Raw genomic sequence first — 14,530 nt, 5'->3', positions numbered from 1 at the left:
CTGCAAAGCATAATACTATTTATCTCATAGTCTGTTATCCTACACACACATGTCTGAGTTTAACCAAAATTAAAGATCAGAGTAAAATCAAGAAAAAAATATGCTGTTACTAAAGCAAGCAATTAACAGAACCAGAATTAAATATGACCTGCATATAGGAGCCATCACATAGAGCTTTAAAATAACTCTCATTAAAACATTAAAGGGTTTGTGGAAAAGATGGACAGTGTCATAAATGCATGAGAAGTTTCAGTAGATAGTTGAAGTTTTTTTCCTATATGGAAAAAAAAACTATATGGAAGAATCACATGGAAATACTAGACTGAAGAACACAATAACAAAGATGAAGATTGCTTATGGGTAAATTCAACAGAACTGAGAAAAAAATCAGTGAGGATAAAATTGATAGAAATTAGCAAAACTGAAGTGCAAAGAGAAAACTTATGATGATACAAAGAGAAGAGAGCATGGGATAATATCAAACAAGAGCTAACTAACACACACAAAATTAAAATATCTCATCAAAGCACTGCTAGAACTGATAAGCAAATTCAGTAAAGTCACAGGATAGAAATCAATCTACAGAAATCTGTTGCATTTCTACATACCAATAATGAAGTAGCAGAAAAAGGAATTAAGAAAACAATCCCATTTACAATTACACCAAAAATAATAAGATACCTAAGAATTAACTAAAGTGAAAGACCTGTACTCTGAAAACCATAGGATACTGATGAAAGAAACTGAAAGTGACACACAAAGAAGTAGAAAGGCATTCCACGTTCATGGATTGGAAGAACAAATATCATTAAAATGTTTATACTGCCCAAAGTAATCTACACATTTAATGCAATCCCTAAAAATAATATCAACAGTATTTTTCACAGAGCTAGAGCAAACAATCCTAAAAGTTGTATGGCATCACAAAAGACCCCAAATAACAATTTAAAAAAACAAAGTAAAGCTGGAGGCATCACAATTCCAGACTTCAAGTTATATGCCAAACCTGCAGTCATCAAGACAGTATGGTACTGGCACAAAAACAGACACATAGATGAATGGAACAGAATAGAAAACCCAGAAATGGACCCACAACTGTATGGTCAATAATCTTTGACAAAGAAGGAAAGAATATACAATGGAAAAAAGATAGTCTCTTTGACAAATGGTGGTGGGAAAACTGGACAGCCACGGGTAGAAGAATGAACCTGGACCACTTTCTTACACCATACACAAAAAGAAACTCAAAATGGATGAAAGATCTAAATATGAGACAGAAACCATCAAAACCCTAGGGAAGAACACAGGCAGTAACCTCTTTGACATCAGCCCTAGTAACTTCTTACTAGATTCATCTCTGGAGGCATGAAAAACAAAAACAAAAATAAAATATTGGGACTTCATCAAGATAAAAATCTTCTGCACAGAGAAGGAAATAAAAAAACTGAAAGACAATCAACAGAATGGGAATCACATATCTAATAAAGGGTTAGTATCCAAAATCTATAAAGAATTTATCAAACTGAACACCCAAGAAATAATTAATGAATAATCCAGTTAAGTAACAGGCAGAAGACATGAACAGACATTTTCCCAAAGAAGACATAGCAGATGGCTAGCAGACGCATTATAAGACACTCAACATCACTCAGCATCAGGTAAATACAAATCAAAACCACAATGAGATACCGCCTCACACCAGTGAGAATGGGGAAAATTAACAAGACAGGAAACAATAAATGTTGGTGAGGATGAGGAGAAAGGGGAATCTTCCTGCACTGTTGGTAGGAATGCAAGCTGGTACAGCCAATCTGGAAAACATTATGGAGGTCCTGAAGAAGTTAAAAATAGAGCTACCCTATGACCCAGCAATTACACTACTAGATATTGTACCCCAAGATACAAATGTAGTGATCTGCAAGGGCAGCTGCACCCCAATGTTCAAAGCAGCAATGTCCACAATAGCCAAACTATGGAAAGAGCCCAGATGTGCATCGAGATGAATGGATAAAGATGTGTAGTATATATACAATGGAATGTTACTCAGCCATCAGAAAGGATGAATACTTACCATTTGCATTGATGTGGATGGGACTGAAGGTTATTATGCTGAGTGAAATAAGTCAGTCAGAGAGAGACAACATATGGTTTCACTCATATGTGAAATATAGGAAACAACACAGAAGATCATGGGGAAGGGAAGGGAAACTGAATGGGAAGTCATCAGAGAGGGAGAAAAAGCATGAGAGACTCTTAACTATATAGGAAAGAAACAGGGTTGCTGGAGCAGAGGTGGGGGAATGGGGTAACTGAGTGATGGACATTAAGAAGGGCATGTAACAGTGAGCACTAGGTGCTATATGCAACTGATAAATTATTGAACACTACATCTGAGACTAATGATATACTATATGTTGGCTAATGGAATTTAAATTTTAAAAATAGTAAGAAAATAAACAACAAAGTGAAAATTGGGCAAAAGATGTGAACAGACATCCCACCAAAAGCACACAGATGGCCAAAAAAGCAAAAGAAAGGATATTCAACATAATTAATCCTCAAAGAAATGCAAATTAAAGCCACAGTGAAATGTTACTACCCACCTTTCAAAATTACTAATCTAAAAAAATGATAGTAACTGACACTAGTCAGCACTGGCAAACATATGGAAAAACTGAACCTCTCACTATTGCTTGTGTAAATGCAAATGGTGCTACCATATTTTAAAAGTTTGGTGATTTCTTATGAGAAAACTTGCTCTTATCATAACAGCCACAGAACTCCCACGTAGGATTTCTTTTCACCCAATTGAAATCATTTATGTTCACCCAAAAATCTGTACTTGAATGTTTACAATACTTTTTGTTCATAATTCCCCCAACTTAGAAACAGTCGAGATGCACTTTAAAAAGTAAACCAACATATGTGGTACACCCATACAATTAAACTATTACTCCACAAATAAAAAGAATGGACTACTGTAACAAAAAAACATGAATGCATCTCAAATGCTTTATGCTAAGGAAAAGAAGTCAGACTCAAAGGCTGTGTCCTACTGATTTCATTTACATGAAATATATTTTGCGGGATCTCTGCGTGGCGCAGCAGTTTGGCGCCTGCCTTTGGCCCAGGGTGCGATCCTGGAGACCCGGGATCGAATCCCACGTCAGGCTCCCGGTGCATGGAGCCTGCTTCTCCCTCTGCCTATGTCTCTGCCTCTCTCTCTCTCTCTCTGTATGACTATCATAAATAAATAAATTTACATGAAATATATTTTGCAATAGAGAAATCTGATTGGTGGTTGACCATCAATGGTGTTCAGAAAATAGTTTGACGAAAAAGGGGCACAAGAATATGTTTGGTTGATGAAAATTTCTGTCTTGATTGTGGTGGCGTATATGATTGCATACATTTTTAAAACTCATAGAACTCTGCACACACAAAAAAGAATGAATTTACTATATGTAAATTATGCTTCAATAAAAACTAAAATAAGGAATTAGCTTTTATTATTTATTAATCTTAGCATAGCACTTAGGCACAAAAAAAATCAAATAGTAAGGAATTTGGACTGTTGGTTCAACATCAGTTTATATAAGGATGTGAAGCTTTCAATGATCACATTTCAATACTTGGTATCTATTTAAAACTTAAAAAGCCAAAGCAATCTTAAACACATTTGTAATAATTATGAGAAAGTCTAAATTCCTGGAAATAAATTGGATTATGAGCTGCTTGAAGGCAAAGATCATTCATTAGTTATAAGTAGCAGGGTACTAATTCAATGTATACAGGATATTTGTGAAATGATATTAAAATAATAATTTCATTGTACTATTCAAAATGGGTTAAATGCTGAAACAAACAGTTCCCAAAGAAGCATGGCTTAACACAATAAAATTTATTTCTTATTTATACAAATTCCCATGTGGGTGACACTGGTGGGGATGGCTCTTCTGGGTATCTCTCCTCCAGGCAGTGATTCAGAATCCAGGCTTCCTCTGCCCTCTGAGCTCCCAGAGTCCCATGCTGGATCCATATATGGGGGGCTTCAGAGCAAAACAATGAATAATGGAGGCCAGTGGCTGGGAGATTTCAGCAGGCCAGGCCCAGAAGTGGCATATTTTCTTTCTTGGCCTCGACATTTCAGAAGTTAGAACTTGGTTCCCTAGTTCACCTCACTGAGAAGTTAGCGGAAATGTTTTTATGAGCAACTAGGCCAGTTTCTGCCACATGCATTGGACTCCGACTTGATTAGGCTACATTTGAGATCATGTGTTTATTTCAGAACTCTATAATTTAAAAGGGATATTTAGAATGCTTAAGCCCTATAAAAGAAAACGCTTGATAGTAAGAAGTCTGAGATCATGCTAATGAGTATGCACTGAGGAGCGGGTAGCTTGATCATTCCCTCCCCTCAGTGTCTCTCAGAAAGGACCCAGTAGCAGCACGTGGTCTTCAGCCTCAACAGAACAGACCAAAGAACCTGACCCAGATTTGAGATCTAGCCTACTTTTAAAGCTGGTTTGCTCTTGATCCAGGAAATAAGTAGTATAAAGAATATTTTTAGGGGCACCTGGGTGGCTCAGTCAGTTAAGTGTCTGCCTTCGGCTCAGGTCACCATCCCAGAGTCCTAGGATTGAGCCAGACGTCAGGATCCCTGCTCAGAGATCCTTGCTCAGAGAGGGGACTGGCTTCTCTCTCTCCAACCCCCTACCCCATGCTTTCTCTTGCTCTCTCTCACTCTCTCAAGTAAAATATTTTTTTTTAAGATTTTTTTTTTTGAGAAAGCATGAGCAAGAGCGGTAGGGGGGCAGAGGGAAAGAGAGAGCATGAGCAAGAGCGGAGGGTGGGAGCAGCGAGAAGGAAGAGGAGGGGGTATGCAGAGGGAAACACAGAGAGAGAATCCTAAGCAGGCCTCCATACCCAGGACAGAGCATTCAATCTCATGACCCTGAGATTATGACCTGAGCCAAAATCAAGAGTCAGATGCTTAACTTACTGAGCCATCCAGGCCCCCCCAAAGAATATTTTTAGAAGCAGGTGGAGAATGGGTTATACTTCATATGGAAACTCTTTGTAAGACAGTTATCCTTGTAACCCATACAGTGGAACATCAAGTCAATATCCACAACATTGTACCATATAAGGAAATAACCTCTCTAATCAATAAACTATGTCATCAAGGCCTAATGTCTAGGTATCCAGCCTTGAAGCTTCTATCATGATAAACCAGTGCAATCTACTCTTTATCTGCACCTGTTGTTCTTCAAGATTCAGTGTTTCCATATTTGTCCATTTGGGGTTTACCCATTACAAGGCAAATCAGGTTAGGGTATCATGAATGTCAACTTCAAGAGTAACCCAAAAGAAACTCTCTAGATATTTCATCTGCAGTATAAACAATCTCCTACTTGGTACTTATCACTTATCACTGGTCTTTGAAATATCTATGGCAGATTGAAATGATGAATAGAGCCTATGGGAAGATTTGATTGGAGAATCAAAGTGCTGGTCCATGGGGTTTTGAGGTAAGAAAATGCCTCTTTATCAGGTTACCTGTTCTTTTGAGAAAAACTCTTACTTGCTATTGGGCCCTAATAGACCATGGGAATGCCTGGCCATGGGAAACCAGGTCACCATGAACCTGGAGTTGTCCATCAAAACCTGCTTTGAGGAACAAATCATAAAGTAGTATGTGTGAGACTAGGCCTGAGCACATCCTGAAGACTCAAACTGTCACAAACAATTGGTTAATACGTCCACCATGTCTGTTCTTGTCATCCTGCCATTGAATCTTTAACTCATAATATGCCCTCCTATGTAATCCCTATGACTATTTCACTGAGAAGGTATGGTCCTGAAAGACCATGGAGAAAGTGTTCTTCCTAAAGAGGAGAATTTTATACAGTACATTTCACTATAACTTTACATGGAAGGAGAATAACTGGAAACCAGGATACACACTGATTTAAAGGCCATGCATAATCTTACCTCAATATAAAAGACAACATTTAGAGGATTGGGACACAAAGCTTTAAGGAAGAAATAGGAGTAAATTCATGCATGTTCCATAGGATTTCTGGTGAAAAAGGAGGTTCTCAGTTTCCATGTGGACAAGAATACTGGCATACTTCTGAAGCCAATCAGCCTCATTTCCCAAGCATACCAGTGTTCATGGTGACAAGGATGATGACTACCTATGGGTTCAACATATTGGATTTTATTTAACCAATATCAGCTCAATTACTAACAGTACTGACTATACACCTTACCAAGAGCAGAACCAACCTTAAGCCTCCAGTAGAATACGGTACTCAGACTGTGTTCTTTACATTCCATTTCCCATCAAAAGGAATCTGTGCTTCTTGGAAAAATAATTTCAATTATAAGGCAAGAAAGGTAAAGATGGGAGTGTCATGTTGTATCACACCAGGAAGTAAGGGAGCTAGTAAAGATTTTAGGGTCATGTGGGGAAAAAAAACAAAACTAAGTGGCTAATCTGAATAGGCTCTTTGGTAGCCAGAGTACTGACGCCCTAAAGATGCCCATGTCCTATTCTCTAGAACCTGTGAATGTTATTTATATTCATATCCAGAACCTGCCTTGCATGTTAAAAGAAACCTACATATGCATTTATATTAAGGATCTTTAAGTGAGGAGACTGTCCTGGATAATATGTGTGATCCCAGACAAGGGTCAATATAGGAACAAGGAGAAAGGTACAGAGTCAGGAGAAAGAGATGGAAGCCAAATCAGAGTCAGAGAGAGGTCCAAAGGTGCTGTGCTGACCTTCAGAGTTAAAGAAAGGGGCATAAGCCAAGGAGTGGAAGCCCCCTTATAAAGCTGGAACAAGGGTGGCTGGGTGGCTCAATCAGTTAAGCCTCGGCCTTCAGGTTAGGTCATGATCTCAGAGTCCCAGGATTAAGCCCAGTCTGCTTCTCCCTCTTCCGGCTCATCCTCTCTCTCTCTCTCAAATAAATAAATCTTAAAAGAGAGAGAGAGACAGAGAGAGACAGAGAGAGACTGAAAGGAGAGAAAGAAGAGAAGAGAAGAGAAGAGAAGAGAAGAGAAGAGAAGAGAAGAGAAGAGAAGAGAAGAGAAGAGAAGAGGAGGGGAGGGGAGGGGAGGGGAGGGGAGGGGAGGGGAGGGGAGGGGAGGGGAGGGGAGGGGAGAAGAGAAGAGAAGAGAAGAGAAGAGAAGAGAAGAGAAGAGAAGAGAAGAGAAGAGAAGAGAAGAGGAGAAGAGAAGAGAAAGAAGAGAAGAGAAGAGAAGAGAAGAGAAGAGAAGAGAAGAGAAGAGAAGAGAAGAGAAGAGAGAGAAGAGAAGAGAAGAGAAGAGAAGAGAAGAGAAGAGAAGAGAAGAGAAGAGAAGAGAAAAGAAGAAGAGAAGAGAAGGCTAGGACAAGCAAGAAGTCAAATTCTTCCCTAGCCCTTCAGAAGGGGATACAATCTGTGGACATCCAGATTTTGGCTTGGTGAAGCCCATTTCAGACTTCTGAGCCCCAGAACTGTGAGATAATAATTTTGTGTTGTTTTAAGCCACAAAACTTGTGATTTCTTACAACACTAAGAGGAAATTAAAAGAGACTCCTACTCAGTAATATGAGACAATTTGGACATCAATAAGGACCATAGTGCAACAAATAAGAATAAAACAAATAAGTTTACACTGATGAGTCCATTATGATTTTTTTAAACATCTCTTTTGTTGTCCAAAAAAAAAAAGTGGTAAAAAGAAAAAATAAAACATTTATATTGACTTTCCGCTACCAACTATACCTCAGGGTGAGGAAGAAGTTTCCATTTACAAATGTATTTCAAATAATAAAGAGAAATTGACAGTATAATATCCCTACCTTGAAACTCCCAATAATTTAATGGATCTAGGTCAGTAGTTTTCTACCAGAGGTGATTTTGCCATCCCTGGAGACATTTGGTAATATCTGGAGACTTCAGATTGTTAAAGTGGAAGGAGGTAAGGAGAGAGCACAACTGCCAGTTAGTGGGTAGAGGTCAGGAATGTTGAAAAACATCCTATAATGTGCAGAAGAGCCCCCTCAAGAAACTATCTAGCCCCAGATTTCAATAGACATTGGCTGCTATTGAGAAACTCTTAGCTAGGCAATAACTGCAATAAACTCTAGACAAGAGAAACTGAACACTGTGGCATGATAGAAGTACATGCCACAATCTGAAAAATCTTACCAGAAAAGAAAATACATTATTTTATTTATTTTTAGAAAATACATTTAAATCTGATCAAGCTTTCATATCTAAAAGAAGATACAGGGTCAATAGAATATGCAAAACTACACTCCGGGGATGTCATCAAAAAATTCAAGCTGCGTGGGAATCCAGCTGGGAACCCTGTTTTATTTAACAGATAATTCCAAGGGGAAAAAAGGAAATTGAAGGCGAACCTATAGATTAAGCAGGTTTTCAGAGACATAGTAGACATTGGCAATTATGGATTTTATTTGGATTCTTATTTGAACAAACTGTAATATACATTAGGTTTTTTACAAAATACCTCAATGATATTTTCATGGTTATTAAATAATGAACCATTATAATGAATTATAATGAAGATTATAATTCTCAAATATGCTTCAGTGTCCAATTTTTTTAAAAGTTGTATTTAATGGCTTTATTGTTTCCAACATCATCTTATTTTGCCCTTGAATCAACAGTACTTTCCTTTCTTACGCTGAGAATGTCATTCACAAACAGTTACTAATGAGGAATGTCTGTGGTCTCCAGATATCCACCTATATTACTTAGTGAGAATTTAAATTTCTGAGAAAAGGCAGTCCTGGGGGGGGGGGGGAAATCTATAAAATGAAAAAGATTAAAGTAGAAATTTAACACATAAAATATAAAATTACACTCATCTGTTTCTACGTATCTGAGGCCCACTCTCAACATTTCTGCTTCCTGAGAAGTGAAGATCAGGAAAACTTTTCAGGTAAACCCAAAGAAGCTAAGTGGCTGAGTGAGAGCAAAGGGATCACAGGATGGGAGGTGGAGAAAAGTCATACTGAAACCACATACCAGTCACAGAAATGAGGTATAGTACCATCATATATTCTCCTCCTTGAAGTGTCCTGTATATATTTGACTAATTTCCTTCTTATTTTATATCTTTCTCTTACACTGTATAGAGGATGTGTTCATTGTGGTCAATTTTTCAACTAACTCCATAATTTACAGAATATTAGACAGGATATTGATATTTTAGAAGACAAATGAGATCCACATGGGAATTTCAAACTGAGAGAAGACAAAGTATTCCCCTGAAATATCTTTTAAATCACGGGACTTGACTTTTTTCTTTCCCTATTGCCACCATCTTAATTCAGATTCCTCTAATGTCTCAATAGTGATTGTGGAGTAGCCCCTAGTTAGTCTCCTCTCTCCAATCTCTTCTTCCTCTGACATGTTTGCCAAAATGAATCTCAGGACTGTAAGTTTTATCAAGCTACTGCTGCTTTAGAAATATTTATTGGCTTGAATTTGGCATTCGGTGCCCTCCAACACCTGGCCCCTGTATACCACCTGCCTCATCTCCACTACTTCCTCATCCTCTCTGCCCTATATGCCCAGTTTGGGATGTTTTTGAATTTTTGTGCTCTCTCCCAGCTCATCACAATTCACAAGGTGTTCCTTTGCTTGGATTGCTTGTTATTTGGATCACTTGTTCTCACTTTCCTGGCCCCCAACAAGACATTTTCTGGCCCTTTCATACAGGGAGACTTCTGCAATCACACCCAAAGTCTTATCCTCTGTGAATCTTCTCACCCTGCATTTTATTTATTTTTTTTAAGATTTTATTTATTTATTCATTACAGACAGAGAAAGGCACAGACACAGGCAGAGGGAGAAGCAGGCTCCATGCAGGGAACCCAACATGGGACTCGATCCTGGGTCTCCAGGATTACACCCTGGGCCGAAGGCAGTGCTAAACCACCGAACCACCCAGGATGCCCTCACCCTGCATTTTAATTGCTTCACTGTCATCCTTGCTATGCCATTATATTGTCAGGATTGATTCATATTGACTACTGTGTCTCAATGATTCACTGTCACTGATACACAGTTGATATTCCACTGATATATCTGAATACCCAACAAGACAAATTTAGCCCAGTACCACTGACATCTACTGGGACACATGCCAACTTTGAAAAACTTAGGATTGATTACTTTTAGGTAGATGTAAAATGTCAAATGAGCTTTGGATTATATGAAGCTTCAATCCTACTTGAACACTGAGAACGTGTGATAACATGTTATCAAATGGAAGAACTGTGAATCCCCTGACTTACACAAGACACAGGAAAAAAAGTCATTGAGATTTCTTCAAGGGAGTGAGGAGATGAGCTGTTATCCATTCTTTATCCTCTTTCCCCTTCCTTGTCTATTGTACAATATTTCTCCCCCACTTTGTTTCTTACTTAGGTGTTTTCTCAGAGATGAGGTCTGGTCCCAGATAGTCTACTTCACTAGTTTACAAAGATCAGCTAGGGCCCTGTTGTGTGTGGGAGGAGGGATTGGAGAAAGTGTTCAGAGAGAGACTAGAGAGGGGACATTGCACAGTTGACCCAACTATCCTGATTCCCAAAACACGTATTAAAATTGTCTTGTTTTTCAATGGCTTTGGCTCAGGAATTGGTCCTTTCTAAGACTGACTATATCTTTTATATTTTATAAGTTAATTCCAATTTTATTTGTTTATTGCTTTTAAAGTCTCAGAAAGAGGTTAGGGATTTTTCAAAGATAGACAGTTTTAACATTTCAATTGTGCCTCTTACATATTCAGTAAAATTCTTCTCAAACTGTTTGTAGGCTGTCAAGTAGTGCCCCAAACAGGCTTTTCCTTGGCCAGTAGTATACATTCTCATCACTAGAAAACAAGACCTTCAATTGATGCTTTTGTCTTGAGGTATCTTCATCACTGAGAGAAGATGCTATGTGCACAGGTAGCAGGTCCAGCACACAGACATCTTCACAGCCTTGATAGCATCTCTGTCCTCAGAACAGTGACTCACACAGTTACAGGATGTGGATACATATGCTGTGCAGTATTCTGCATCTAAAAGATGAAAATTCTCTTGTTCCCAATGGAAGCACTATGACTCTGCGCAAATTTGAATGAATAAGAACCAGTGGTCCAAAGTAAGATCCACAAATAGGTCCAAGATTAGAAACAATGTGACAATCAAAACAATGCCTTTTTTCTTAGTACTCTTAGGCCATATGAATGGAGATAGAGAAAGTGTAGGAAGTTCTATTACAGCAGTGCTCATCTCCACTGAACATGCTGCTGTGACTTAAAAATATGCCCACATCCCACACCCCAATCCAACCTCCAGCCTCCTACCCAGCACCACCAGTATATGTGTCGTCATCTCCTTCCTGGTTGCCAGGGCAATGCAGGTGATGCCTGCCATATCGGAGTTAACTGGGATAAAGCACAGGGAAAGTTCTTTTCTCTAACTGATGTTCAAGATTCATCAAGTTGCTAGTTTTGAAGTTATTCCAGTTAATTGCCCTAATAGTTTCTGCCAGGCTCCCTTCACCTCCTTATTCCTTACACTATAAATCATGGGGTTCAGCATTGGTGTCAAAACAGAATAGAAGAGAGAGATCAACTTCTCCTGAAGGACAGAGGGGCTGGAGCGGGGCTGGATGTAAGTGAAAATCGCCATACCATAGCACAGGACAACCACTGTGAGGTGAGAGGCACAGGTGTGGAAGGCTTTCTTTCTTCCCTCTGTGGACTGGATCTTTAGGATGGTGGAGATAATCTGGATGTAGGACAGGAGAACCAGGCAGAAAGGTGTCATCAGCAGAACAATGCTAGAAACCATGATTGCAATCTCGTTGGAGGAAGTATCCACACAAGCCAGTCTGACCACAGCTAGGAGTTCGCAGGATATGTGATCAATGTACTTGTTTGTGCACATGGGCAGCTGAAATGTGATGACAGTCTGCATGAGAGAGTTCATAGAGCCACTGACCCAGGAGGTGATGGCCAACCTAGTACAGAGCCCTCCGTGCATGATGACCGAGTATCGCAGGGGGTCACACACGGCCACATAGCGGTCATAGGCCATCACTGCCAGTAGAACAAACTCAATCCCACCCAAGCCCAAGGAGAAGAATAACTGGGCGGCACAGCTCACAAATGGGATTGCTTTATGGGCTGCAAGAAGATGTGCCAACATCTGAGGAATGATGCTTGTGGCATAAGAGACGTCAACGAGGGAGAGGTTGGTGAGAAAGAAATACATGGGAGTGTGGAGTCGGCTGTCCAGTCTGATGAGAAGAATGATGAGGAAGTTTCCCAGCACTGTCACCATGTATGTGATCAAGAACAGGACAAAGAGGGACACCTCTGTGTCCCAGTCACTGGACAGGCCAAGGAGAACAAACTCTCTCACCCAAGTCTGGTTACCTGTTCCCATTAAAAAATCTCAAGATTATTAATCTGCAGAGAGAATCAGAAACAACAAAAACCAATGAATCAAAGAATCATAAAAATAACTTCTTACAAACACATATTGTTTTACCAGATGTTTCAGACCATTTGCTGGCCAAGATGACAGAGTCTATCCCAACATGTATTATTTCTATTCTGCATCAGAGTCAGGGTAGCACCTTTATAAGTACATGAGGTGGTCTCAGGATGACCCAGTTAAAGCCTGGAGATAATGCAGTGCAATTCTAGGAGCTCGCATCTTACCAACTTACTTCAGACTGAGAGTGAAGGGAGCTTGGTAGGTGACAGTAATAGGTAAAATGACAAACAATGAAAAAACAATCTGGTTGGACTAGCCTCATCATGATAAAATGAATAACTATATTACAAGAGGCAAGCACTCACGCTTTGGGAAGAAGCAGGGCCTTGTGGAAAGTTCTAGAATCAGAGACGGTAGGTTTGAAACCTAATTTAGTTAGTAGCTTTGTTATTGTGGTTCAGTGACAAACTTTTACATATGAAACAGGACAGTATTATACAACTCACAAGTACTTTCAAGCTGTAAAGTAGGTAGCTTTAGAGAAAGTACTTTCTAGACTGTACTGGTATTCATAGTACTATAGTAGTCTGAGTATTAGTAGTAACATGACCTCTGCCTTAGAGTACATAGAATAGCAAAGGAGTTTCCCATGTATAACCTCCACAAACTCAGATATTAATGAAATTGGAGGCATTCTACGAGAGAACTGAGGGCTTCAGGATGACTGTCATGTTGAGGACCTGGGACCTTTTGTCTTTTTTAGAGCCTTGATCTCTTCAGCCTTTTGTGAGAGAGGAAGGGAAAAGGAAGTGTGATCATATCTTGTCCTTTTCTATTTTTCTTCTCAACTTGATGTTCTTAAGATTCTATCTTTTGCATATGGGCTCAGAATAAAGGAAATGACAGTGTGGATGTTTGACTTTCTATTTACATAAGAGGAAAGGAAACAAATGTTTAAGGAGCCTTCATCATTGATCAAGGCGGAGTATAATATATGTAAGAATATATGTAGATGTATGCTGGAAGGCAGCTTCTTTTGTGCTTTCCTTCATCCCAGAAAGGCTTTTAAAGTAGATCTATATGTTACAATATCAATTTTGGACATTTAATGTCCATTTAACAGAAACTGTTCAAACTTAAAATTTTTTTTTATACGATCGACTCATTTTCACTATTACACCATGCCTGTCCATCCCCCAACTTTCTTTTCCTTGGGGTGTACAAAACAAGAGAAAGATCCAACTTTCCTATACTAATGGATCGTATAGTGGATATAATGGATTCCCACTGAATCAGGGGAGATAGCCATTATTTGGTGATGATAACTGATCTAATCTTTGATTTCATACTCTCTACCTCTTTTATTATCTTTTTCAACTATCTCTTTCAATAAGGATCTTATTCCTTCTTTTATCCTCTTTGCCATCCTGGGGTTTCTTTTGTTTCTCTTGCCTCTCATTGACCACTTTGCCCTCATTAAAGAAAAAAATATACAACCTCTCAGTACAGGGAGAGGAATCTTTGCTATCTATCATTCTAATTATTTCCTCTTTCACATCCAGAGTTCTCAAATGATTGGTGTCCACTATTTGGAATTATTTTATCACAGAGTTCATCCCTTGAGCCATAAGTGAGGTTTTCACCTAATGGTTTTCACTAAATGAGGTTTTCACTAAAACGTGGAAATTATACTCTTAAAGGTCACTGGTAATTTTCTGGTAGCAAATATACAGGCTTTCATTTGATTTCCACTATTTAACTTTTAACAGTGTCCAGTATTTGCTCCTTCAAACTCTTGACTCTATCCTGTGCTTCTGTCTTGAGTTGCCTCTGATCTCTTATTGCTTGTCTGCATTCCTGGGGGGATTTCTCCAAACACTCCCGCTGCATGCTATGAGAATCTGGTCAGTTTGGTGCTCACCAACTGTACATTTCTATGGCTTTTTCCATCGAAGGGCTTGTAATTTCTAATTACAATCATTAGAAGGGTGATGCAGCTCACCCTCA

The 14,530-nt window shown here is 39.0% G+C and overlaps 1 protein-coding gene across 1 annotated transcript; it reads right to left on the bottom strand.

Moving 5' to 3' along the window:
- Positions 1–11,515: 11,515 nt before the first annotated feature.
- On the bottom strand, positions 11,516–12,469 carry LOC140604451 (olfactory receptor-like protein OLF3). Its single transcript, XM_072775721.1, has one exon. The coding sequence runs from the start codon at positions 12,467–12,469 to the stop codon at positions 11,516–11,518; it is 954 nt and encodes a 317-aa protein (XP_072631822.1).
- Between the last annotated feature and the right edge of the window lie 2,061 nt (positions 12,470–14,530).

This window comes from Canis lupus, chromosome 15 (genome assembly GCF_048164855.1).
Source record: "Canis lupus baileyi chromosome 15, mCanLup2.hap1, whole genome shotgun sequence".
Classification (NCBI taxonomy): domain Eukaryota; kingdom Metazoa; phylum Chordata; class Mammalia; order Carnivora; family Canidae; genus Canis; species Canis lupus.
Note: the sequence above shows the minus strand (reverse complement) of the source record. Positions and strands in the feature narration are given on the sequence as shown.